Source organism: Furipterus horrens, unplaced genomic scaffold (assembly GCF_987537825.1).
Source record: "Furipterus horrens unplaced genomic scaffold, mFurHor1.1.pri manual_scaffold_1, whole genome shotgun sequence".
NCBI classification, from domain to species: domain Eukaryota; kingdom Metazoa; phylum Chordata; class Mammalia; order Chiroptera; family Furipteridae; genus Furipterus; species Furipterus horrens.
In genome coordinates, this window is record NW_028327171.1 from 113896934 (window position 1) to 113924464 (window position 27531).

General features: G+C 48.7%; 1 protein-coding gene across 1 annotated transcript in view; it reads left to right on the forward strand.

Moving 5' to 3' along the window:
- Positions 1-27531, forward strand: part of NUP210 (nucleoporin 210) — a 118517-nt gene that overhangs the window by 67160 nt on the left and 23826 nt on the right. The window contains exons 17-28 of the mRNA XM_090278833.1: positions 5414-5606; positions 6134-6240; positions 8118-8222; positions 8308-8409; positions 18268-18396; positions 19515-19642; positions 19736-19871; positions 21175-21237; positions 21466-21645; positions 24172-24252; positions 25276-25407; positions 26667-26825. Coding sequence (XP_090134959.1) covers positions 5414-5606; positions 6134-6240; positions 8118-8222; positions 8308-8409; positions 18268-18396; positions 19515-19642; positions 19736-19871; positions 21175-21237; positions 21466-21645; positions 24172-24252; positions 25276-25407; positions 26667-26825 — 1515 coding nt within the window. The remainder of the gene's footprint in view (positions 1-5413; positions 5607-6133; positions 6241-8117; positions 8223-8307; positions 8410-18267; positions 18397-19514; positions 19643-19735; positions 19872-21174; positions 21238-21465; positions 21646-24171; positions 24253-25275; positions 25408-26666; positions 26826-27531) is intronic.

The following is a 27531-nucleotide window of genomic DNA, read 5'->3' on the forward strand; positions in this document are numbered from 1 at the left end:
GGATATTAATTTAAAGTTGCAGGGGTTGTTGTCAGTGAGCAGTGTGTGCGTGGTCAGAGTGGGAGCTGCCAAAGACAAGTGACTAGCTGTAGTATTCTCCATGGGTCTGAGAAACATAGGGACTATATTTCAAACATAAATATGGGGAGAGAGAAGAAAGTCACTTGGGGATTACTCTGACAGCAGGGATGTAAAGTTGCAGCCAACCAGCCCTCTACCTTAAGACCTCAGAGACCAAATGACTGAGCATAGCTCTGGAAGTCCTCCTGTTCAGGCTCAGGTGTGTGAGCATGCCCCAGCCCCTTCTCAGGGATGGAGAGTAGGCTTTTATTCCTTCAACATTTATTTGTTGAGCACCTCTTCTGTGCCAGGTACAGTTCTAGGTTCTAAAATACAGAGGAAACAGGACAGGTGAGGCTCCTGCCCCACAGAGGTGACAGAAGGCAAGATGGATCAGAGCGTGGAAAGTACTGTGGAGGGAGTAAAACAGAGTGCAGAACAACTACTGGTGGAAGCCACTTCAGGTGATGCTGGGAAAGCCTTTGCAACAGAGGGCACATACCACTTTGGGCCCCTCAGCTGAGAAGAGCTGAGGTAAGGGTGCCCTGGACAGGGAGAACAGCAAGTGGCCAGACCAGGGTCTCTGTGTCCCTGTGCCCACACAGTAATCAGAAAAGCCGTTAGTGCCAAGAATTTTCACCTCTGCCTTTTTGCCCATCACCAGGAGCATCTGTGAGACCAGGGTCCCTGCGCCCCTTCCCTGGTTTGCCCACAAGGCCCAGAGTTGGGCAGGGTCCCAGCAGCATAACAGGTCTGACCAACTCCAAGCTCATTGCCTCCTTAGTGGCCCCTGAGGCTGCTTTTCTTCTCTCAGCCTCAGCCCTGTGTCCAGCTGCACTCTGCCTTGGTGGCATTGGGGGCATGGGACTCTCTTGGCTCTCCGCAGTTCTCCAGAGAATACTCTGTGTGACTCTTCTTTGTGCCTAAGGGAACCTGTCTGAAGCTCTTTATATCAGCAGTCTCTCCCAGCACTGGCAGCCTTCAGGCTTTGGGAGTTGGATCGCTACTAGGTGAAGGTCAGGGTGGCTTTGTAGTTGGTCACAATGAATCTCTTCAAAACTCCAGGGAAGGCACCAGCTTCCTGTATCTGGGACTTACGTACAGTTCTGGCATGTGACTCTCAGCCTCCATGTCCCCTGCATGTTTAGTTCAACTTTTCTTCCCACTGCTCTGGCAATTCATGGGTGGGCTTCTGCCTTCTCTTGGCTTTTACTGGTTACTCAGCTTTGACACACATGGGCGTGTGAGCTCCTCCACTCTTTGCAACACTGGTCCCGTAAGTGTTGGTGCCTCAGTGGCATCAGTTAAAAGTGGGGTTTTTTTTTGTTTTTGTTTTTTTGTGCTCAGCCTCAGCGCACTCTCCAACCTACTCCCGCAAGGACTACGCAAGGAATATCCCACTTTTGTGCCCTCTTGACAAGTGAAGAGAACTGGGCTGAGAACCCTGAGAAGCTAGCATCAACCCCAAGCTTAGGCCATGGTGTTTATGGCATGGAGTGGATGACCATCTTTCCTAAATTGAAATTCTGTGTGTTCAGAAAGACATTTTTACTTCTCTGACATTGGGGAATGTCCTGAAAGTTTTAAATTTTAAATCACTTGTATGTATTTAGCAAGTTATCCCTTGATGAAAGAAAAAATTGCATTAATTCTAGACTCTGGGAAAACCTGGCATGCTGGCTCCACTGTGTGTGAGGCCGGGAGCTGGAGAGCACTAATGTCCATAGTCTGAGCTTTAGGGGCTGAGCCCTGCCCCACATGCAGGCTGGTTTCTTTTGAATGATCTTGGGGTGACAGTGGCCTCCTAGAGTTGTTGTAGGAGAAAAATATGCCTGGACATAAGGCGTTCAGAGTGGTAACTGTTAGGCTTTTTACATCGTTCTGTTTCAACCCTGCCCACGACATCCCACTCACTCAGAGGAAAAGCCCCATCTCCTTCTGTGACCTGGAGGGTTGAGTCCTCCCCATCACTCTTTATCACCCACTCCATCCTTGCTTGGAAGCCCTGTCACCCAAAAGCATGCTGGGACGGGCTCTGCTGGGGTCTCTGACTTGCCATTCCCTTTGGCTTGAATTCTCCCCACCCCCCCAGCCTCATGCCTTCCTCTTTTGCCTCCTTCAGTCCTTTATTAAAATATTACCTCCTCAGCAGGGCCTTCCTCAGCCTTCAGACCTTATCTAAAGTTTCACCATCACCCCCATTAACATTTCATATTGTAACTGGGTGGCCAGGATCTGCCTGCTTGTCATCATGTACACGCATAACGTGAAGATTTCTGGGGAAGGAAACAGGTTTTCTTTAACAGGGTACCCATTTTGAGTGTGCTGGGAGCATTCCTCATCTGCAGAACACAGAAAACTAGTCACCCCCAGGAAGAGTAAAGTCCACATCCCTGCCCAGAAGTTCCCCATTATTGTTTATCTGTAGCCCAAGGTTGTTACTTGAAGGGGTCTCCATCTCTCCAGCTCCAGACTCTCACTGTCTCTCTGGTGCCAGACTGGCCATCGTCGAATGATGGCTTCCTGGTCACAGTCTGCTCCAGGCATCCTTGGAGTCTGTGCGTGCTGCTGCTGCTTTTCAAGGTGCTGGAGTGGTTGGCAACCAAAACTTGGGAGCCTTTCCCCCTCACTGCCCCTGGCCCACTTTCTCTCCTTCCTCCAACCCGCCTCATAGAAGCATAGAAGTGGCACTCCTCTTCACACGTTTGGGGCCTCTCTTCTGCCTCCCAGGCCCACAGAGCCCAGGCTGGCAGTAGGAACAGCAGTAGTGGCGGCGGCAGCTCCACTGACAGCCAGTGTGGGAGGAGCCGGCATGCGCTGGTGGGCAGGGCGTGGGGCTTGCCTCCCAGTTGTTGCACCCAGAGTCCGCTTGCTCAGGCCTTCTTTCCTTTGTTCCCACTGCAGGCCCTGGAGCACTGGGGGAGGGCTACTGGGAACCTTTGGGAGCCTGATCCTGCTGGCCAATGGCCCAGTGAGGGGAGTGGGCTGCAAAAAAGCATGTGGTGTTTCTGTGCTCTCCTTTTTAAGGTTGCCCCCACAACCCCCCATACGCTATGCATGTGCATCGCCCTGGTTGCTTGGGCAATGTACACTGGTTCTGCTGCCACAGTGAGGCTGCCACTCATGCACCATCCTTGGTGCTTCCCAACCCCTCCCCCATTTCCGGGGTAGAGGGTGGTCCCCCTGTTACAATATTCTGGTCCCCTTCTCCTTTCTACCCCTGAGCATTGAACATTATTGAACATTGTAGAATGTTTGCATTTCCTTTCTTCTTTGTGAGCCTCTACGAGAGAGCCCACCTCATGGTAGGAGCTCAGTAAATATGATATGAGCATGGAGAACAACTCACTGTGCTCGTGTCCCCGTTACCTTCTGCCCATGACCCTTGGTAGCATGGATGCTGGAGAAGCCAAGTGGAGATGCTGCTGAGGAAGGGGGCAGTGGGGGATGGTGCCGGCCTGGAGAGCAGGTGCCCTCCAGAGGACCGCCTGTCTCACTCAGCTCCGGCCCCTCCAGCCTCAGACTGGCCAAACTGCATTTTCAGAACAAAAACCAATCAGATTAAGTATAGCTTCCCTGCCCTTAAACATTGGCTTCTCACCTAGGGAGCGGGGTCTGGCCATTTGTAGTCTGCACCGTCTGGGTCAGCCCAGAGTTGTCTCTCTTGACTGAAAGATGCTGGCCAGGCAGCGGAGCATGGCACTGCATTGACTTGCATGTGCTGTAGGCCTTGCTCACCAGTAAATAACAAACCTTGAACATGGACTTGCCATGTGATCATCAGTCCTGGGGTTCTGGAGCTGAGAACCAATTAGGCTTTGCCCCTGTGATGTATGGTGTCATTAGGGTACCTTGAGAAAGCTATATCCTTGCCATGCATCTTGGGTGCGGTATCAATTTAATCATTTTACACCTTTCCAAAGTCCAAGACACGTTTATAGAGTAAGTTACTGGTAAAGCCAGATGGCTAGAATGTAGCTGACCCAAAACAGAGTGACAGAGTGGAACCACACTCTGGCCTGACCCTGGTGCTTCAGGCAGGTTGTCCCATGTTCAGGTCACTGCAGTTGAGCACCAGTAGCATGCCAGGAGACTAATTAGCCACCCAAGGCTGCCTTGCACTGGGGAGAGGCTGCACACTGTCAAGTGAGGCCTGTGGGCTTTAAAATCAGACGAGCAGAGCTTTACCCCTAAGCCTATGTGACTTGGGCCAGTTACTAATGTCTCTGAGCCTCAGCCTCCGCATCTGTAAGTTAGGGATTATATTGTTGCCTAAAATGGATCCTATAAGCTTGTGAGCATGCTTGACACACAGTATTACCGTCCTTTCCTGGGAGAGCAGGAAGAAGGGGAGAGCAGTTGTGTTTCACCCAGGACTGCATCTGGAGGAAGGAGGAAGGCACCCTCTGCAGCTTGCCTGGGTGGAAAGAAGTGGAACTGGGGTTCACGTCCAAGCTGTGGGACTGAGATGTCTAGGCGCTTAGGGTCCCTGCTTCACTGCTCACCCCACCTGCCTGATGCTATTTGGGCAGAGAGGTAAGGGGATGAACCAACATCTGGGGGGCAGGATGGTGAAGCTAATTCAGCATGGATTCTAAGGGCAGGTTTGCTGAGTGAGTGAGAGATGAGAGTAGGTGGTAGAATTCAGGGTTTGGTACTGAATCCTGTAGATATGCCACTCAGCTGCTGAGTTGCCTTTGATTGTTCCTTCCCTTCCTCGAGACTGTGCTTCTTCACCCTTAATATGTAGATGACAGCTCCCAACATCACTGGGATATTTCAGGAGCAAGAAGCTTTGCAAGAGCCTTGCAAACCGGGTGTCTCTAGGACTTTGGGGGGTTGGAACTGGCATCCCTTTAAACCACTAGGGGACATATCCTGGAGGGGTGGAGGGGGGGGGCAAGGAGGAAGTGACAAGGATTTGGAAGGGTAAGGGCTGAGAGGGAGGACAGCAGCCTGGCTGGTGTGGGGAGGTCTAGGGCAGTCTCCCAGCTTTGGCACTGTTGACATTTTGGATCAGATTCTTCCTTCTTGTTGGGCTGTCCTGTGCACTGTAGTGGTATTCAGCAACACCCTTGACCTCCACCCACTAAAAAGATGCTTTTAGACGTTGTCAAAGCCCCTGTGCCCCCACTGAGGACAGTGAGCTAGAGTAAGAGGCCAGGTTGGACAGGACGATGGGCACCCTGATCTCCAGGGAGTAGTGAAGGTTGGTTAGTGACTCATCAGGACCCTCATGAGCCCATAAGGCAGCCAGCTGGGTTCAGGGTACATCATGTGGTCAGAAGTGGCTGAAACAGTGTGTTCCTCAGTGTTCATTCAGGCTTCGGCACCTGAGCTTGGTTTCTTGCAGGTTCCAGTCTCCAGCCATCGCAACCCCCTCCTGGACCTGACTGCCTATGACCAGCAGGGCCGCAGATTCAATAACTTCAGCTCTCTGAACATCCAGTGGGAGTCCACGAGGCCCTTGCTGGCCAGCATCGAGCCTGATCTGCCCATGCAGCTGGTGTCCCAGGATGATGGGAGTGGCCAGAAGAAGTTGCATGGTAAGCTGGGGTTGTGAGCGCACTGGCTCAGGACGGGAGGAGAGAGCAGTGAAACTCTGTAGACGAGATGCGTCCTGAGGAGTGCTGGCGGCTGTTGGGAGCTGTTGTCTGAGACTCCCTTTATCTAGGAGGAAAACTTAGGGAGCATGTGAACTCAACTAGTCTTCTTTAATCCTGTGACATTCTATTTCAGAGATGGGGAGATAGGCTCAGGGCACATGGGAGGGGACCCTCAAGTCCCAGGAGGTACAGCGCATGAGTCTGTCTCTAACACTGTGCTGTACCACGCTACCTTCACAAACCCAACAGCCAAGAGTTCAGCCCATCTTCTCCAGCTTGTCTATACTGCTTAACAGAGCCTTGCTCAGGGCCTGTTAACCCTGTGGTACATAAAGTTTCAATAAACTCAGCTATCTATTTTTAGGACTATGAAAGTTCTAAAGCTGCCAATCAGAGGAGAGAGGGGCTGTTTCAGAGGCAGCAGTGGGGCAAAACAACAACTTGGGTTTCCCTCTTCCTGGACTCAGGTCTGCAAGGGATTTCAGTTCACAAGGCGTCTGGAACCACAGCCATCTCTGCTACTGTGACTGGCTACCAGCAGGCCCACCTCCGCGCAGCCTGTGTGAAGCAGCCGGTACCTCTCAGGGCACACTGGTGGTGGTGGGGGGGTCCTTCTGCTCTGCCCGCATTCTCCAGGTGCCCTCGTGTCCTGGGCCACCTCACTGGGCTGCACCCCTCAGTTCACTGCCCCCTCCCTGAACTGGGTATGGTGGGCTCACCTGACTTGTTGAGCCTCCTTGCTGGCCTCCCGCACTCCCTGCATTCAGGTGACTTGGAGGGATCCAGTGCCACCTTTTGGCTCCAGCACATAGCTTTGGGGGCCCTCAGACCTACAGGCTGAAGCTGTCTTCATTCTCAGGCAGGGCTCGCCTACCCAGCCTCTTGCCCGCAATGGTCCTGACTTACAGACCCTACCTGGCATGCCTGGGTGGTTCAGGCTGTCATGCCTTTGAACCTACAGTTACCACTGCCTGGAATGTCATTCCCTCCCTCCTTTTACTCTGCTCTAGCAGGTGGCCTCCTGTTCTTTTAGTTCCAGTCACAATATCAGCCCCTCTGTGGAAAATTCCCTGAACTCAGAGCACAAAGCAGCTACTTTTCCCCCAGGTCTCAGAGCCCCTTGTACTCCCTGCTCTTGTGGTACAGCCCCCCCGACCGCCTCCTAAGTATACACTGTTGCCACAGTCTATATGCACATGTGGGCCACCCACTGGGCCACACCTCTCCAAAGCAACATCTCATGGGGCCCAGGCAGAGGTGCTGCCAGTGGGTGACAGATAGGTTTCCCGAGAATGGTGCTGCCTGGATAACACCCATCCTTTTGTCGAAGAGGGGTGGCAGTCAACTTAGATTTTGAGTAGTGTGAAGGCAGTAGATAATGACTATAAATAGTATGTGGGGTCCGACTTCAAGGAGCCCTAAATGCCAGGATGAGAAGCTTGAATTGTCTCCTTGGGTAGAAGGAAGCAGGGGACACTTGAAGGGGGTGTGACCCTACTGGGAGCAACACTAGGAGGCTGATCTGGAGGGAGATAGCCCCAAGAAGCACACAGTATCTGTCCCTGGAGGTGGCCTCATGGGCCTCCTTGCTGGGGTGCAAACATCCAAGCAGGTAACCCCTTCCAGGCCTCCGCTCTTATACACTTTGTCCTGTGGACTTTTTGCATTTATTGACATCACCCACACCTTCACTTCCTGAGTCTGCTCACCTGAGAGGCACACCTGAGAGTCCCTCTCCCTCTCATACCCATCATGGCCCCTTCAGCGTCCACCATGCTCACATCTTTCTGTCACTCCTTTACTTTTCCCCTTTAGTCCTTGTCATTAGAATACATCTCCCTGAGGACAGCTCTGTCCCTCTAATGCCTAACACAGTGCCTGGCGCCATGCCTGGCACAGAGTAGGTGCTCAAATGTGTGAGCATATGGGTGGCTTGGAGCTGGGTCAAGTCCAGCAGTCTCTCTGAAATGACATGTGGCAGAAAACAAAAATATTAAATATGCATATGGCCTAAGGGGTGAGAGCTGAGCTTGCTCTCTCATGAGTGTGCCCTGAGGATGCCTGCACAGTATCCACCATACTTAGCCTGGTCAGGGCTTTGCTGTTTGCCCAAGCACCCATCCCTGGCACATGGGACTGCAGCTGGTCATTTGCTGTGCGTTCCCTGATTTCCATGTGTATGTGAACTGCCCACTACATAGAGCCTGGCAGGTAGGATGGGGGCACCTTCCTTGGCAGAATTATGAGATGCCTCAAAGGGTTGTGGCCTCTCATATGGGCTCATACATGAGTTCACTGGGGTTTGTGTTCCAGACATAACAAGTGCCCTGTGGTGACACCAGGACGTAGGGCCTCTGTTCTGTTCTTCCCGGGGGGTGGGAGGTAGACCTGTGGCTGCACAGGATTGGCCTGTGGCCTCCTGGATCTGATGGTGCTGGCCTTGCTCTTTAGCACGACCCTCTTGTGCCCGTGTCGGCCTCCATAGAACTCATCCTGGTAGAGGATGTGAGAGTGAGTCCAGAAGAGATGACCATCTACAACCACCCTGGAGTACAGGTACAGCTCTTTCCCTGCCACCTCGCTGCCTGGATGTGGCCCATTGGATGGCAGTTCTGGCCTCCTAGCTTGACCCTCCTTGCAGGCAGAGCTGCACATCAGAGAAGGTTCTGGATACTTCTTCCTCAACACCAGCACCACAGACATTGTCAAGGTGGCCTACCAAGAGGCCAGGGGCAGTGCCATGGTGAGTGTGGGGCCCCACTTCCATGATCCAGGCAGCTGTGGGTTCATGATTAATTTAAAAGCTGACACTTAATCATATCAGCTGCAGTTTGTGAGTTCTTTAAATTCTCTGATTCAGTCGTGAGAAACTTCAGTCATTTGCCTACCTTTATTTTTTTTCATCTCTATAAATTACCTACACTCTTAGTTAACTAATAGTTTCCTTTCTTTTTCTTTTATTTTATTGATTATGCTGTTACAGTTGTCCCAAATGCTTTTCTCCCTGCTCCCCTCCACCCTGTGAACCCCCTCCCTCCAGCTGTCCCCCCCCTTAGTCCATGCCCATTGGTTGTGCATATAGTTTTCTCAGCATCTTCCTGTCTACTCCACTCCCTCCTACTGTGCTTCTTAATTCCTGCATCATCTCCCTTCCTTTTCCCCCTTCCCCCTCTCTGCTGACGTCCTCCCAATATGTTCCCCATACCTACAATTCTTTTCCCACTCTTGTTGCCTACTTAGTTTGCCTTTGTTTCGATTCCCTAGCTTCTGCTGTTGGTTGTTGTGATACAGTTTTCGTTTTTTTAAGTATATTTTATTGATTATATTGTTACAATGGTTCCAATTTTTTCCCCTTTGCTCCCCTCCGCCCAGCACCCCCCCTCCCCCAGCAATCCCTCCCCAAGTCCATGCCCATGGGTCGTACATATAAGCTCTCCCGCTTCACCCTTTCATATATTCTTCTTTTTAAGTAATTAATTAATTATTTTAACAATAAAAAATAACAGTCCCTCCCTCTCAGACCTAAGACCCTTTATAATCTTATAAAGGACAATGGGTGAAGGTCTCGAGCTCCTCTAGCTGCTTCAAGCTGGACATGGTCGTTGTCCTACCTACCCTTGGGTCCAGAAATCCCTAATAATAGTGGGGGTGTGGAGGGGAGGGTGGCCTTCCCACATGGGGAAGGATCGTGCACACTCCAGGTCAGTTGGCTGTCCCCAGACAACAGCATGCTTGGTTTAACAGGCTGGCATCCTTGTTGTGTTCTGCGGGCAACAGATTTGGCAACAGGATTAAAAGACATCATTCAATCCATAACTACTAGATGACAAAAGGCAGGGATTAATTTTTCAATGTCCCACATTAGGGAAAAAAAGGGCTTCTTTGGAGGAAGGTGTGCCAGGCACATCTCACCTGTCCAAAACCCTTTTTCCCATTATACTCAGTTTGGGCTGAGGGAAATATTTTAGGTTTCCCCCCTTTCAGACCTCTGGGCTCTTTCTGTCCAACCCATTAGTAGAGAAAAGAGAAACCAGTTTTAAAGTGAAGCCCACACACCACCCCATACTTCACCAACCCAGCCACTTAGTTCAGCCAAACCGTTGAGTCTCAGGAGGCAGCAATGCAGACAGGATTAAGTGAGACCTATAGGTACAGACAATCACTCAGGTAATGAGATCATAGGCTTATGTTCTATGAAGACAGAAAACACATGTTAACTTATGTAACATAACCCACAAACAAGTCTCTAAATCTGTAGGACTATTGGAAAGACATCCAGTTGCAAGGCATTTGACATTCTTCTTGTCTATAAATTAAACATCTTTGATGATACCACAGACATAGTTTAACTTTCAAATGAAAACAAATTTTAAATGAAAAGAAACTTTAAAGACAGCTGCACTACTTTATAGTCTACCACTAAGCATTGTGATTTTACTTGAATCACGATTTTTCTCCCTAAGATTACCCTCCTTGTCATTAAAGGGACTGCGTTAACTCCATTTTTAACTTATCCTGTTCATTTGCATGAACACAACAAGAGCAGCAAATGATCACTTATGATCTTTAGTTCTGCTTTGCTGGAACTTACACAAGGAACATCTAGGGTGACCTTCAGTCTGCCCTTCAGGGCACAGAAGCTGAGCCACATACCTGGCATTCAGCCCAGTTTTTATTTTAATGGTCATAGTTTTGATCCTCCTTCTAAACAAATCCCTTTAACATCTCATATAACAGTGGTTTGGATCTAACAAACTCCTTCAGTTTTACTTTGTCCTGGAAACACTTTCTCTGCCCTTCTATCCTGAATGACAGCTTCACTGGATAGAGTATTCGTGGTTGTAGGTTTTTGCTTTTCATTCCTTTGAATATTTCTTGCCAGCCCCTTCTTGCCTGTAAAGTCTCCTTTGAGAAATCCGCTGATAGTCTTAATTGGGACCCCTTTGTACATAATTCTTCTCTTCTCTCTTGCTGCTTTTAAGATTCTCCCTTTATTAATTTTTGACATTTTGATGATAATATGTCTTGGTGTGGTCCTCCCTGGGTCTAGCCTATCCGAAACTCTGTGCTTCCTGGACCTGTAAGTTCATTTCCTTCCCCAAGTTAGGGAAATTCTGCTTCATTATTTTTTCACATAATTTTTCCACTTCTAGTTCTTCTTCTTCACCCTCTGGCAATCCTAGAATTCGAATGTTCGTTCGCTTACAGCTGTCCCAGAGGTTTCTGGGCCTCTCCTCATATTTCTCACTTTTTGTTTCCTCTTTCTGCACTGGTTGACTGTTTGTTCCCTCCTTATGTTCTGATCTGTTGATTTGATCCATGGCTTTCCCTTCTTCACCACTTGTCTTGTATGTATTTTTGTTCATTTCAGTGGGGCTAGCCTTCATTCCTTCCCTGTCTTGATTCAGCCCCGCTGTTAGGTCTGTAAGCTGCCTTATGACTATAGCTCTGAACTGAGCCTCAGAAAGATTCGTTATTTGTTCATCGGTCAAGGCCTTTATTTGTTTTTTCGTTAGCTGTGTGATTGTTATTTCAATCATTAATTTTGTCATTCTGACCGTTTTGTTTATCTTTCCTTCTTGGGCAGGGCGCTGTCACACCTCCTACACTATATTGGGTGGAGCCCTGTGTGCTCGTCACAACCTGGTGACCTTTCCCACCACCCTGTGGCGCTTTTCGTGGGGGCGGGTGTCCAAGATGGATTCCTGCTGTTACTCTCCGCTGAGGAACTGGGAGCGTCCTCCGTCCCCACAGTCCGAGACAATGGGGTCTGCCTTCCCCAGCGTTGGAATTGCGAGCCAACGGGTCTGGTCTGCAGACGGGGCCAGCTCCCAGGCGCTTCTCTCCTCCCCCCAAATACCAGTGTCTGCTTACTGGGTCCCACTGTTCGCTGCTGTCGCCTCCTGCACAGTTCGATCTTTCAGCCGTGGTCTCGCCCTCCCTACCCGTTCATACGTTGGACTTCCATGTAGCTTTATTTTCTGGAACTTCTTATTATTTTTGGTTTTGCAGTAGTTGTAATCCTTCTTAGTTGTGGAGGGAGACAGAGCGTGTCGGTCTATGCCTCCATCTTAGCTGGAAGTCTGGTTTCCTTTCAATCAGTCTTTATTAATTAAGCTTAAAATATCCTTATGTAACTATAACAACCATAAAGTTGCTTTTAAAAGATGTCAGCTTTTTCTGTTTTTCCACATTTCTTTCTTGATCCTCTCCCTGTTCTTGCAAATTTGACATCATTGTCCACTGCATGGAAGAATTTAGCATTCTACTTTTTTCAATTATCTTATCCTAAATTTTTTCCCCATGTTGTTCTGTAGGCTGGCTGGTTATTTCTGTGCAACCATTTGTACTGAGACATTTTCTCTTTTGGATCATTTGGGTAATTTAAATGTTTTTGTTTTTTTCAATAATCCTATATTTATGGCAAAGAGTAAAAACAAATACCAATAAAAACTGAACTTTCTTTAAAAGGAAGCTCTTAACTGCTGAATGTGTCAAACCACTACCATAAGTTATAAATGCAGGCAGCCCAAAACATAAACACAGCGATGATACTGAAACAGTGTCATTAAATTGCAGCTCAGTTCTTGACTTTGGACTGGTCTGAGCTTCAGACCTGCATTCCCTGTGCTAAGTGATGATTGCGAAGTATGTGAGGGCTGCCGCAGTTTTCTGGACTCGTGAGAGGCCAGGCTGATTCAGTGTTTGGCATTTGGTGGGTATAGTGCAGCAAGGGGAAACAGGTTAAGGCCTCCCCGTGGCTGTGAGTTGCTTGCAGTCCTCTGTCCACATTGGTTGTTACCACTGCCCTGATCCCACAGGGGAGCCCTTGCAAGCTAGCAGCAGCGTGGATCAAACTTACTAATTCTAGGGAAGGCTAAAATCAGAATTAATCTTCATAGAGACCTGTTCCTCAAATCTCTTTTCATAAATATAGCCAGGCTACCTTGCCCACAGTTGCATGATAAGTTTGTGACCTAGTCAGAAATCAAACATGTCTCTTCAATCTCTGCAGGCTATTTCCAGCCATAATTCTGCAGGTACATTTCTCTATTTGCATCCATTCACTCTCTTGATACCTGAGTCACAAAATAAGTTGCCTTTGAGGTGGGACAGGTATTAAGTAAGTGAGGGAAATAAGCAGTGTGAGGAACATACTTGGGGCATGCTATGCAATATGTCACCTGATGCTTAGCTTCAGTGGTGGGGAGTAATAGGCATTGGGGGGAGTGTGGCAAACTGGAGAGCGTAGGTTATGTCTAAGGAATGGCTACTATGCATCTTTTGTTGATATTTTTAATAACAGCTTTATTGAGGTATAATTCACCTGCCATACAATTCACACATTCAAAGTGTACAAGTCAGTGCTTATTAGTATATTCAGACATATGTGCAACCATCACTAAACTCAGTTTTAGAGTATTTTCATCACCTCAAAAGAAACCCTGCACACTTTAACTATCAACTCAATTTGTGCACTCACTCACACACACGTACATGACAGGGTATCTGGTTCTGTCAGATGCTTCTCTGTATCTCTTGCGACAATCATGTGATTTCTTGGTTTTTATTCTTTTGTTACTATGTTTTACATTAATTGACTTTCAGATGTGAAACCAACCTTGCATTCCTATGAAAATAGCTACTTGATTATGATATATAACTCTTTTTGCATGTAACTGGATTCAGTTTGCTAGTATTTTGTTGAGTTTATACTCATATTCATAAGAGATATTGGCCTGTGGATTTTTTTCCCCATGATGTCTTTGTCTGGTTTGGGTATAAGGATAATATTGGCTTTATGGGATGACTTAGAAGTGTTCTCTCTTTTAATTTTTGGACGAGTTTGTGTAGAATTGGTAACAGTTACTCTTAAATATTTGGCAGAATTAACCAGTGAAACCACCTGGACATAGGCTTTTCTTTCTGGGTAGTTTTTTGGTAACTAATTCAATCTTTTCACCTGTTACAGGTCTATTCATATTATTTGTTTCTTTCCATCAGTTTTGCTGGCATGTGTCTTAGGACAATTCAGATATTTTTGTTATTTTGTGGAGGTTTTTTTGGGGGGGTGGGTTACACATTTTTTTACAATCCTCTGGTGATCCACCTTTGGTATTTAGCTGTCCTGTGGAGAGAATGCTTTCTCATAGTGCAGTGTCTCGGTGAAGCATGAGGAAGCATGTCTCAATAATCCTCTTCTTCTCAGAGGCAGAACCAGAGTTGACAGGACTTTAGGTTTATTGATGTAAATAAGAGCAAGAAAAAAGTGTCTCTCAGCACCTGTACACAAATGTGTGTTTTTAGAGGAAACTTGAGGGTCGCTGGAAACCTGGGATCATACCTAAAGCTTTCCCCTAGCATTTTTATTCCCTTTATAAAAGAAAGTAGTTCTCTGGACTGTTCCTCCTCCCACTTAAAGGAGTGTTTATTATCACATCCTTTACATTAAAAAAAAGCAAAACCTCAAATTGTAAATAATTCCAACTGCTTTAAATATGCCTACTTTGCTTTATTTCTGGAGATTAAAATTAGCTCTTCTGTTTTTAAGAAGAGGAAGTTTCAAAGTTGGGAAAAATGTGTCCAGTACCAGCTATACTTGGAAACAATTTTACTCACATTTACTTCCCACCTTATATTTTGCCCTGAGGTTAACCTGTAGCCAGAGAAAGACCTTTCCTGCAGGAGCATCTGAGAGTCCATGATGGACTAAGTTGCCTCTGTAGGTAATGGACATCTGCCTCCAGAAGCATTTGAACAGAAACTGGAACACTTGTATGAAAGACACATGAATTCCAGCATCAGAGTGAAATTTCCCCAGAAGACCTATGAACCCCTGTTCAATTCTACAGTGCTGCAGTTCTAGGATTACCCCATGCAGTGCCTCTCAGCAACAGATTCTAGGATTCTATTAGTCATGACAACTATCAATGTTCCCATTTTACAGATGGTTCCAGTAGAGCTCAAGCAGTTCTCTCCAGGTTATGGATTGGCATCTGCTCATGGTCTCATCTCTCTCATAGCTGTCTTGAGTGGGACAGAACACCCATTAAAGTCAGGACCCCCCAGGATAAGTCTAGCACTGTGGGGCTGCCAGCAACACCCCATATGCAGGCCCTACAAGGATTACTTTGGCCCAAAAAGGGGACACTGACCACTAGGATCTCTGCTTCTCCTCATCTTGGACCTGTGCAGAAGCCATTGTGTGTGCAAATCGGGTTCTGCTTTCCTTTGCCTCTTCTGTAACCTGTGTTAGGTCCTAGCCATTGTTCTCGGATGGCTGTTTCTGAAGGACATTTGCATGTCTTTGGCATTTTCCAGCTGTTAATTAGTAGCATTCTCATTTCCCTTAATCACAGACAAGAAAGCCCACAACACTTCTTAAGTTAGTCATAGAAAATGTTTCTTTCTTTTCCTATTGACATGCATTTGGGATGCAGAAATGGCTCCTGGGTGTGTTTTGGCTTCTGAGTGTCTGTGGCAGGGGCTGTAGAGCTCATCCCAGCACCGCTGTGAAAGCTACTTTGCCCGCACAGCGCTCCAAGGGCCATGCTGGGCTGGGCTCCATTCTGCTCACACAGCCTCTGACACTCTGCGAGGGGCCTTTATTTCATTTTTGGCTGGTGTGCACATTGGAGTGATTAACTGATTTAAGTTTTAGGTTTTCTTTCTTCTCAACAATTCTTTACACTCCAAAATAAGTCCTCCAAGTACAACCCATGGATTATAAGAGCAAGAAAAGGATCCTACTGTGGGCTGAGCACTTCACACCTTCATTAATGCAGCCATTCAGCAAATATAGGGGCCTGTCATGTGCCAGGCTGTGGTCCCAGCACTGAGGATTCAGTGGGAACAAGTCAGATGGAGGCACAACTTTCAGGAGCTGCGGTGGTTTCCCTAGCTCCTTAATCCTGTGACACGTAGCCCATCACAGTGACATTGTACATCCGAGGAGGTTACTTGAGATGAGGCTGGCAGTAGATGGCAGCTGTAGGGGTCGGACTTGGGCGTGTCCTGCTTTTCCCCTGAGAATGACCTGTAGACAGAGTGCCTATCCTCAGCCCTGTCCCTGTGGGAAGTTTAGGGCTGGCCAGAGTCCCTGCGTGAAGTTTCAACCAGTCTCTAAGCCGGGACCTTCTCAGAGCCTATGATATTTGTGTGATCCTAGTCATCCTCACAAGCCCTGAGAACATCTACTCTTGGGCATGGACCCCAACACACTTGCATGGCACTGCCTGGCCCACCACATGATATTGATGGGCACGCTGTAGGAAATAAGAACTGTTGGCCCCAGTGATATTTAGAAATTTATAGAGTTCTTACTCTTCTGCAAATGCCTGGCAAAGGACAAGTCTAAAGCATGATGGGGCAAAGGGAAGCAAGGAGCTGAGATGATATGAGCAGGACTTCAGGACCTGGTGGGCACAAGTGGACATCATAGCTTCGGCCCACTCTTGAACAAAGCTGCCTCTAGGTCTACTTACAGCATCTTAATGAGCAATAATGCATTCATTATCTCTGAAGAGATGACAGGACTTTCCCCTTGGCTTAGTATTTGCTGAAATTCTCAACACTTAGAAATTAGAATTCATTCCAGACATGCATTCCCCCCACCTCCTCTTCTTCACATTGCCTCCTGTATGTCGATCAAGAAGCAAGGGAGTCTGAAACACCTGGAGAAGCAGGGTGGTATAACAAATGTGCACAGTCTAGAGGGGTGCCCACTTTGCCATCAGCTGGCTGGCAAGACCTCTCACTTCCCCGTAAGTAGTTTCTTTAAAGCATTGTCATGTGGGCACGAAGTGAGCTGACGCGTGCAGGCAGATGGAGCAGGAGGCCACACAGCCTCTCCGTGGCATGACACTGTCCTCCGCTCGTGTCCTCTGGAAGGTGGCTTGACATCCGCCTCTAGGAAATCAAGTGGAAGAGGAATGGATTTCCTCACCCCTATTTCGTCTTTGTTTAAAATGTGCAAAGTGGTTCTTTTGAAAGAGAAGAAAAAAATGAAAAAGAAAAACCTTCCATAAGCAATTGGTACAATGTGTAATTTCCTCACATTGCCAGCTACTGATCGCAGTAACTTTTTCAGGAGAATCACATCAGATACTTGCATTATGTTCTCAGAGAAAGCTTTTGTTTCTCTCTCCCATTTTTAAATGAGTCCTCTCTGGGGAAATATAATAAACCAGAGTGAATTGTCCCTTGTGAAACTGGACTCCCAGACCCCTTTCCTGGCCTAGTGATAGCTCAGATTATATACCTTGCTCCTTGCCCTGCCCCACAGTTCCATTCTAGTTCCTGGAGATATCAGCTCTGGGAGTGGAAAAGTGGAAGAGTGGAACGCTGGGCTCTCAGGCTTCTGGATTCCCTCCCCAGCTGCCCCTCAGGCTGAGCTTTCATCCTGTGTGATCCTCAGTTTCCCCAGATGTACATTGAATGAGTTGGACCAGAAATAACCATTCCCAAATAGATGAAGGTACATTGAGTTTGCAGACTTTATTCAGAATTTCTGAGTCTTAACAAAGCTAAAAATAAAGCTAAGTAAGCAGGCTGAAGCACCAGGTTTCTTTATATTAACTTGAGTGACTCAGCTCTGCCCCTGGCTATTGATCTAATCAAGACAAGTTTGTTGAGGATAATCTGTACTACACAGTTAGGCTCAGCCCTGAGGCTGCAGTAGGGGAGAAGACAGCCGGAAATGAATATAAGACCTCAAAGCCAGAGCCAGGTAAAGATGGGAGGCACCCCACAGGGCTCACCCACTAACTCCATGACTTGCCTCTGCTTGTCCAGCCTCCAGACCATCTGGTTGAGATATACACCTAAGCAATATGACAAGTTGTTCAAAATCTACCTACAGAATAAGAAAGTGATTGGATGTAGTTTGGGGAGAGAATCTTTTGTGGTGGGATCCATGAAAGTGGGTAGAGAGAGGTTTAAATGGGGGAGGGGGTCTTCGGCAGTGTAAGGCTAGAAAACAGTAGCTCAGATACATTCACTCAGAACATTTTAGGAGGTCTCTGCTTCAAACAGAGCTGTGAGGTGCTGCGATAGCAATGAAAGTAGAGATGAGTGAAACTCAAAGAGCTTACACTTACAACCACGGAGGCCTCCATGGTCTATTCTCAGGTTCTGTGGTTCTGTGAGTTCAGGTGAGACTTCTGAGAAGCAGCCATCTCATGCCCCCAGCCCCTGACTTGCCAGATTCTTTTCTATTACGAGAGCTGCAGTGGCAGGTTGCCTGGATGGGAGATACGGAATCCTAGGTTTGAATCCTCATTCTGCCTCCCAGTTGCTACATGCCCCAAGGCTACTGATTGGCCCACTTTGAGCAGCTTCCATTTTCTTCTTTGTAAAATGTACAAAGGAAACTAATGCTCTCTGAGATCCATCCCAGCACTAATATTTTACATTGCATGCTTGTCCCTTGGCTGACAGTGGGGGCTCATGATGAGGGGTGGGCAGGGCAACATTTGGGTTAGGATTTTCCTTGTTCACTAGTTTCAACCTCTGCCACAGAGGTCTCTGGGAGATGGCATTCCATGGGGGGAGAGGCTGCTGCTGTGAGCCGCTGTAACCAAGCCCACCTTCAACCCTGCAGGTACACCCTTTGCTCCCGGGCACATCAACCATCATGATTCATGACTTGTGCCTCGCCTTCCCAGCCCCAGCGAAGGCTGATGTTTCTGTCTCAGACATTCAGGAGCTGTACGTCCGAGTGGTAGACAAGGTCAGTGTCAACTTCCTGATGTGGCTTCCTCTCTGCTGATTCACACAAAAAAAAAAACAACAGGAAAATGCTGTGGCTGTGGGAGATATTTTTCTCATATTCTTCGCTTTTTCTCCTGCTTTCTGCAATCCCCTAATCCCTTCTGAGTTGCTGCAAGCTTGTAGTGCTGTCTCTCCTCTCTGCTGTTCCATGTACATGATGCAGAATAACCTCTGAGGTTGTACTTCTTTAGCCCAGTTGACATCAGTAAAGTTTGGCTGTAAATCCCACTTGGAGTTGATTCCACATCTGCCCTGACTTGGGAATTTCTATCCTTTAACTGGTGTAGGTTACTAACCAGCCAGGTGCATACCTTAATGAACATGAATTTTTTCTCCCTACTATATAGGTTTGGATTCTCAGGAATTTCAATGGCAAATGAATGAAGTGCATTAATACCAAGTCTTTTGCAAAATAAATACATAATAGATCTAGGCTTTTCAAAAATATAAATGAGAAATACTTATACTTCAAATAGATCTAGTAACTGTAGCTAGCCTTACTAAGGGTTACTGTCATTTTCTATTTTCCAAAGTGGAAAGAATAGTTAGTAATTAAAAAGGGAGTGTTTGAGCAGCTAGATGACTTAAAAAGCCAATATTCTCTTAACAGTCTCATATTCCTCCTATGGTCTCACTTCCACTGGTAATTTGCTGACCAGACTTATTACTTCACTAAGCATTTCTGGCTCCTGTCTTCTAAAGTTCTTACTGTATGTATTATATGCTGCCAGATATGAGATATTTGGTCATTGGTTGCACTTATTGAACTCCTACTGTATACCTGCTGCCATTCTAAGCTATACCTTATCTGTCTAGCTAGATTGTTAGTTCTTTGAGAGTGAGGAGTGTAATTTGTGCATCTTAAGTATCTCCAAGGCCCCTTTTATACAGCAAGTACTCAATTGGTTTTTATTTGTTGGTTGGCTAATAGTCTCAAGGTCAACCCACGTGACCTGACCCTAATTTCCAGGTCTGTGGTTTGAGGTTGGTGACGTTTCTCAGGGAGTTGAAGGTTGCCACAGGTGGTAGAATTGGTCATTCACATGCCCACCTGAGTTTCTGTCCCCTGTGATGTAGGTGGAGATTGGGAAGACAGTGAAGGCATATGTCCGTGTGCTGGACTCTCACAAGAAACCTTTCCTGGCCAAATACTTTGTGTTCATGGACCTGAAACTTCAAGCAGCCTCCCAGATTGTCACATTGGTGTGAGTCCCCCAGGGGTCAGAACAGGGCATCTCGGGGTCAGTGCCGACAGACCTTTCTTGGGGGAGAAGTGCCAACCCTTCCCTCTGTTCCAGCTCCCTTGATGAGGCCCTTGATAACTACACTGCCACGTTCCGCATCCATGGTGTGGCCATCGGCCAGACCAGTCTCACTGCAGTTGTGGCCGATAAAGCTGGACAGAGAATCAACTCGGCCCCACAACAAATTGAGGTAAAGCTGTTTCTCTTCATGCCACGTGGGATGAGCTTAGCCCCTATTGGACACATGGGTGGAGAGGGGAATATGTCTTTTTTGTGATAGACTGGAAATTTCGAGGAAAGTCTAGGAAGCCACTGTGAAGAGGCAGTTTTAAAACCTGTGTCCCGCTGTGTGCTCTGACTACCAGAGGAGTGGGGCTGAGCTACTTTAATCTCCCTCTGGGACATAGGGGGCATTGATGCAGCGCAGAGAAGGGACACAACTTATCTGTTAGCAGGGTAGTGGCAGAACATTCTTTAAATTATTTAAGTTCCAGAAAGCAATAGATGGGCAGAAGCTGCAGACAGTTGTGGGCCCATGTTCATGACAGTCGATCTGAACTTCAGAACAGGCCCTTAGAAAGGGTGAGCTTTTGGAATGGGAGTGTATGGAGCAACAAATTCCTGGATATGGGAGCTCTGAGGTCCCCCAGCATCATCTCAGCAAGTGACTTGGGGCTTTTTCATGCTCTTAGGTTTGTTTGACCAGAGCCCCACAGTCACCAAGGGTCAACTTCCTTCTTTAGCAGGAGCACTAAACTATCTGGCTCCTGCCGGCATCCTCCAAGGGTCTCAGCCACATGTGGGTTGGCCGGCTTTGTATTAATTAATCTGTGTTCTGAAGCTAGTGGATATGGATTATGTCTCTGAATGGAAATGCACCTTTCTCCTGGTGAAGCAGAATTCATTTCTGCCTATAAATAACACAGCCCTAAGAGACTAATCCTCATGCACAAAGCAGCCCCTTGGCTGACTGGCACTTTCCCTTACCCTTAAGCTCTCCTTATGCCCTTGCCAGGTGGGGATTAGGGTGTGTGAGAGGAAGGCATGGGGCTTCACCCTGCTGCTGAGACTGGGCATCCTCATCTCTACCCTGGGACCTACTTTTTGAAAAGTTTTCAGGTCATTGAAGTACAGAACTTATAAGGTAATTAGGAGAAATTTAGAGAAATGTAGTGAAAGAATCAACCTTCAAAACTGAGTTGGGGAAATTGCAAAGGCAGTAGATTAGAAACTGACATGCATCAGAATCTCCTGGAGGTCTTAAGACCCCAAAACAGGACCCCGCCTGATTCTGCAGGTGAGTTGGAGAATGTGCGTGTGTAATGGTTCCCAGGAGACCTTCACAAACAGCAGAACGGCTCTCACTGGTGCCTCCTCAAGGGGAGTGATGTCCATGCACTGTGTTCCCCTCTCCTTGAAAATGTCATGTGTGGCTTATGCCCAGCATCATGAGCTTGGAATGCAAGCTCTCTCTCTTTTGTCTCCCCACCCAGGTGTTCCCGCCATTTAGGCTGATACCCAAGAAGGTGACACTGATTATTGGGGCCATGATGCAGGTAGGAGCCAAAGACCACATCCTTGCCCCACTCCCATCCATGGCCCAGGCACCTGCAAGGCATTAGCCACCCACCCTACGCTGGCTCCAGGCATGTCCACCTGCCTTGGACATCAGACAGGCTAAATGGAATGCTCTGGGGTGTTGGTGACCTCATCCTCAGAGGACAAGGCTTGGACTGGCCAGAATGATAGGGGCTGATGGGCATTGCTGTTCCTCCCCACTCCAGATCACCTCTGAGGGAGGCCCCCAGCCTCAGTCCAACATCCTCTTCTCCATCATCAACGAGACTGTGGCAGTGGTGAACTGTGCTGGGCTGGTTCAGGGGCTTGCCATTGGCAACAGCACCGTGTCAGGGGTTGTCCAGGCCGTGGATGCTGAGACCGGCAAGCTCATTATTGTGTCTCAGGTAATGGAGACAGTGCCTTCTGAATCCACTGTTATGATGGAGTATCCTGCTTCCCCAGCAGCTGCTGGGGTGGTCAGCTGTGACGGGGAGGAAGCGCTGCTTACTGGGTTTGGGCTCTACTCCTGAACACCATCCCTTTCTGAGGGTCTTGCTTCTGCCCTCTGAGTCTACAGCCCTTAACCTACCAGCCAGGCCAGCCCTACCAACTTGGGAGTACCTGGACTCTTTTCCAGACTGAGTTTCGGCAGCTGCTTTTTAAGGAACAGTATCTCCAGCCCCCTGCCCTGGGGACATTCTAGTGCCTGGTGATGGTAGCAGCTGTGATGGCAGATGCTGCCCAGAGCGCTTCATACCACTTTTTTAGCTCTCAGCACCTGTGTGTTTTGCTGCTCTCACCGCTTGCAGGTGAAGGGCTACAGAACCCGCTAGTGGCCCCAGCTCCACCAAAGCAGTTCTAGGGCCTGACCTGGGGCGGCTGACAGCTGAGCTCTCTGTCCTTTTGCTCATTCACTTTAAGCAGGGCTGGGGATGTTCTGAGAGAAAAGAAAGGGATGCTGTTGGCTCTGTCACACTTCGTGGATTACTGTGTGAGTTTCCAGAGGTGTGTGCTGGCCTGGCTGCTGTAAGCATAAATAATTAGACACCAACAGGACTGGGTTTATATTTCTAGAAGAAATAGAAAACCTGAATCATCCACTAATATCTTTGGCTCCACTCGAGGTTATCTCTCAAGCCTCTTTGCCAGAGTGGGGGACTTTTCCTGATTACTTTTCTAGGTCAACGTGATGCTTGAAGGCCAAGTTAGGAGAGTCCTTTCCCCTAGGAGAGACCCCTGCTCCATGTCAGTGGGACTGACCCCAAGCACATGAAAGTTACTGTCCCTAAATCTGATAATTTCCCTTTTTCCCAGGGGGCAGGCACCTCTTTGGGCCTCTGGAAAGGGGATTGTTTCCAGCTCCTGACCCCTTGGCCTGCAGAAGCCTCTCAGGGGAGGCTGCTTCCCAGTTACAGCTGTGCTGGAAATCTGGGCTTCAGAAGAGCATTTTGTTTTGTGTAATGTGACTATAGACAGGAACTTTTCAGAACCCAGTCATGATGTTCCCTGTCCAGAATTGGACACAGTGCCCCAGGGAGCTGGTGCATGTGCCACCCTGGGAAGGAGGCTTCCCTGAGGCTGACATTGAGTTCATTGATTACTCCTTTCTCCAGCAGTTTCAGTGTCTCCAAATATCTCAGTTAAACTGCAGTCCTTTTCAGTCATGGAGGTGGACACTCTGATTCTGCCTATCAAGTTTCTAAAAACAAGAAGGCATTGGAAATGTAAAAGTCTATGCCGTGGCATATAGTAGGGTTCAGACAGATGTCCTTGAGAATAAAATTAAGAACCAGGGAGGCTCTGCCCTTTCTTTTTCTCTCAAAAGAAAGCATCGTAGCCTCAGGAACTGGCTTATTTTTCCCCTCTTGGGAGCACAGGTGGAAGAAAATGGCAGCTGACTGCAAATTTGGCCAAAAAGGACACAGCCACGCCTTTCCCTCCTGGCCATTGCTATTCTTTGTGGTTGGACCTAGCTAGGCCACCTCTCTCTTGGTGTCCCCTTCTGGCACGTTGAAGGAGGTGCTGGGAGAATGCCCTGGTGCCCTTCAGCAGTTGGAGAGGCTGTCGACCCGCTTCATCTGAAAGGCATCTTGAGCCCAGGCAGGTGGGAGGTCAGCCTCAGGCACGCATGTCCATAAAGCGTATGCGGTTCTGGTCAGCAGCTTCCAGTTCTGTCTGTCCAAGAATCAGCACCCAAGGTCAAGGAGTGGACCAGGACTGGCAGGAGGAGACTGGGCAGTGAGAAGGCTAAAGGAAAGGAAGGGAATAAATGCTTATTGAGGACCCACCATGTGCCAGGCAGTAGCCCAGATCACAGGACACAGGAGATGGCTCCGTGTGAGGATATGTAAAAAGGGCTAAGGGTCTGATTAGCCTATGTTCTGCATGAATCAACAGGACTATGAAGAAGCCATTCAAGTAGTTTTTGGTCAGGTTTAAAGGAGTATAGAGTTCAGAATGAAGGAAGGTTTGAGGTCTGCTCTCATCAGTATCTGCCTGGCTCCTGCCTTTGTTCACTTACTCTGCTCAGTCAGAGATTAACAGGCTGGATTTGAGGTTGGAAGGGTCTGGAGATCTGTCCTGTGAGGGCTTCCCAGCCTAGAGAAGAACAGTTCCCAGTCACTTCCCCCAAGCCTCTGCAGTGCTACCTGGAGCACCTGGATCAGAGGAGGTCTGTAGGCTCAGATAGCCATGCTGGGACCCGCACCCCCTCCCCCCACCCCCCACCCCGGGGAATGGGAGAGACAGCCACAAGCCATGCTGTCTTTGGAAGAGAAGACTTGAGCAACATCCTGTGGGTGCCTTCTAGCCATAGGACTGAGCAGGCCTCAGCAGAAGCCTCTTTCCTTGGAGGGTCCCTTCCTGAAACCCCTGTTGCTAGCTCATTCTCATACCCTCAGCCAGCCTGAGCTCCAAAGCCCTTTTCCTAGGATCTCGTGGAGGTGGAGGTGCTGCTTCTCCAGGCGGTGAGGATCCGAGCCCCCATCACTCGGATGAGGACAGGGACCCAGGTGAGGCGGGCCCTTCTCCAGCCCCTCCTGTCTGCTGTCTGAGCAGCCTCTTAGCAGGTTCAGTTCAGCATGAGGTTAGGGAAGCCACTGCTAGAACACTATACCTTCCACTAGAACACTTCTCTATTCCCCCTTCATCTGTGTAGCCCTGTTTCCCTAAAGGGTTCAGCTCTACTTCCTAAAGGGAGCCTTCCCTGAATTTCCTGCTCCATACCACAGTGGCACACCCTGCCACTCTCTCTCACAGCATAAAGCTTCTTTTACATAGAGCATGTATCCCCTGTGTTGATGCACTTACTGACCTTTCCACACCAAGGAGCTAACACTTGTGTATACTCTACTAAGTGCTGTCTGTGTATTAATTCATTTTGTGTTTATAACAACCCTGTGAGGTAGCCACCAGTGTCATCTCCATCTTGTAGACCAGGAAGTAAACATGTGGAAAGCTTAAGGCTCTGCTCAAAGTCACACAGCTAGTAAATGATGGAGCTGGGAACCGACTCAGCAGCCTGGGTCAGAGTCTGTTCTTATATTTTGCTGCATGGCCCCTACATGTGCCCTTTAGTAGACTTTCAGGAAATACTGGCTGGAGGAGACTGATCCCACCCATGCCCATCCATGTGAGCAAGGCCCCTGTTAGATTGAGAAAAAGGAGCCCAGGCAGGGGTTGTGGGCAGAATGTATTGTGTTGCTAGGGGCTACAGGTGTCCAAGAGCTCGAGGGGATCATTTCAGGAGTGGAGCCTCTCAGCCAAGGTGAAATACAGCCCACATCCCAAGAAGGGTTGGGTGGGGAGGGGCTCATTCTGTCTTCGGTTCCATCATTTGCTTTTTTATCATATCTTCCTGAACCTATGCCATGCCCATCTCTGGTGAGGGCAGAATGGACACAGCTCATGTTGCACAAAGAAGACACAGAAGTCCCTGGGCGGTGGAGAGGGAGCTGGGGTAGTGTCCCTGGACTTCTGGGAGCACTCCTGTCAGTTGGACTCGGCTAGTCACAAGCCTGGCTTTTCCCTCACAGATGCCCGTTTATATCACTGGAATCACCAACAACCAGAACCCTTTCTCATTTGGTAATGCTGTGCCAGGCTTGACCTTCCATTGGTCGGTCACCAAGCGGGATATTCTGGACATCCAGGGGCGGCACCACGAGGTAACCACCTGCCCAGAGCCTCCCACCCTCCATCCCAGGCCAGAGTCCGGGGTGGGGAGGGTTCACCCAGCACTCTGCACATGAGGTCTGCATCTTCACACTAGGCCAGTCCTAAGTCCTTTCTGCTCTCTCCTGAGGCTCATCAGGACTCCTCTTAAACATTGCCACTCCCATGTCCTTTCTTGACTTTCAGTCCTTGCATCTGGGAATATGTCTCCTAGCAATCCTTCTCGTGGTGCAAAAGGGCTCTCTGCAGCCCTTTTTGTCTTAAGCACATTCTTGCCAACCACTATAGAGGAGGTTATAGGTAACCTACCAATAGAAAGTGGCAAAAATGACAACCTTGTGGGGAAGTCAGAGAAGTTTCAGAGGTTCCCTAGCCTGTAACTTCTACTGCCTTTCTGATATGCTGCCTGGCAGACCTGGGGTTTTCTCCTGGTTTATTGCAGAGGCCAAACTCCCCTTCCTTAGCCTTCCACTGGGTGGACCCCCGCCCTTCCTCAGATCCCAGCTGGAAAGTATTGGAAATAACTTACTTAAACCTTTCTTCATGTTAACTGGAGCTCATACATGGGAGGAGACTCACTTAGGGTTGCCCCGTGAGCCAGCAGGGAGAAGGGACGGGGTGCCAGGCCTGGTACTCCAGGCTGCCACCCAGGTAGGCCTTGTGCATACAGGACCTGAGTGGGAGGTGGGTATGGGATATGCCTTCTTGCCTTCTGCATGGACAGTGAGAGGAGCGGGGCTGCGATGGGGAGGCACCAGGCACAGGGATGGAGTTTCCTAGGGGCTTCCCAAAACTAAGCGTCCCCCAGCCCCCCAGTGGGGTCAGGGTCCTGTTCCCAGCGCTCAGGGACCTCCTCAGACTTTCTGTAGTACGTGGGCAGAGTGCTTGTTCACGGGTGTCCCGTAACAGAGGGGCTCTGCAGGGAAACACTGCACGGCCTGGCACCCCTCTCAGTGACCCATAACCACTCCCACACGCTAAAGGCGCTGAGAAGCACTGCTGTAAAAGTGCTGACTGTGGTGAGCTGACCCAGCATTTTCTGCATTTACCTGGGAACATGGTGAGACTCAGCATGCATGTGCTGTGCTTGTTCTGGGGTGATGTAGTCTGCACACTTTGGAGTTAGTAGGCCCTGACCAGGGCAGGAAGGCAGCAACCTTTGAGAACAGTCTGGGGCTTTGTCTGGCTCTGCCCTTTTGGGGGTGCTAAGGCCTTGGACTCTCACTGAAGACATATTTTGTGTCTTTCCCAGGCATCTCTTCGCCTCCCATCACAGTACAACTTTGCCATGATTGTGCATGGTCGGATAAAAGGCCGGACTGGGCTGAGGGTGGTGGTCAAGGCTCTGGACCCCAAAGCTGGGCAGCTGCATGGCCTTGCTGAAGAACTCTCTGATGAGATCCAAATCCAGGTAAAGGACGGGTGGGCCAAAAGCACATGTGCGAGGGAGAGTCAGTGCCAGCCCAGTCCCCTTCTCCTCTCAGGGCCATGCAGGCACCCACCAGTACTTCACTGCCACAGGGCAGGACCCTGCCCCCGAGGAGTTCTTGGCCTGTGGGGTCTGGGGTTGTGGGTGTGTGAGACACTGTGGGAGCCCTGAGGTTCACTGACTGAGAGCTTCGCAGAGTGACATTTCAGGATGAGAGGAATTCACTGGAGGCCAGGTGGAGGAAATGGCATGTGCAAAGACCTAGGGGTCTGAAATAGCTTGATGTGTTTCCAAAATAGAAAAAAAACATTCTGAGCTTGGAGTCTGGGGTGCTTTCATGGGAGGAAGAGGCTTGAAAATGATCTGAGCTGGGCGTTAATATAATTGTCTGAATTTATTTTACAAACACTCACAGAGGACCTAACAGGTAGACCTGTTTTCCCCATTTCCCATTGCCCCCATGAGGCCTGAGGGGCAAGAGATGCAGGCGCTACTGCTTGACAGTGAGCCTGTGGCTCCACAGGAGGGGGGTGAGGGGTAAGCAGCCCTTCCAGGTCCCAGTAGGTGGGTGGTGGGCCATGAGGGTGGCCTGGGAGTTGGTGTGACCCATCAGTTCACAGATGGAAACCAAGCCTCAGAGATGGAGGTGGCCTGCTCACAGCTCCTTGAGGACACACTACCAATTCAG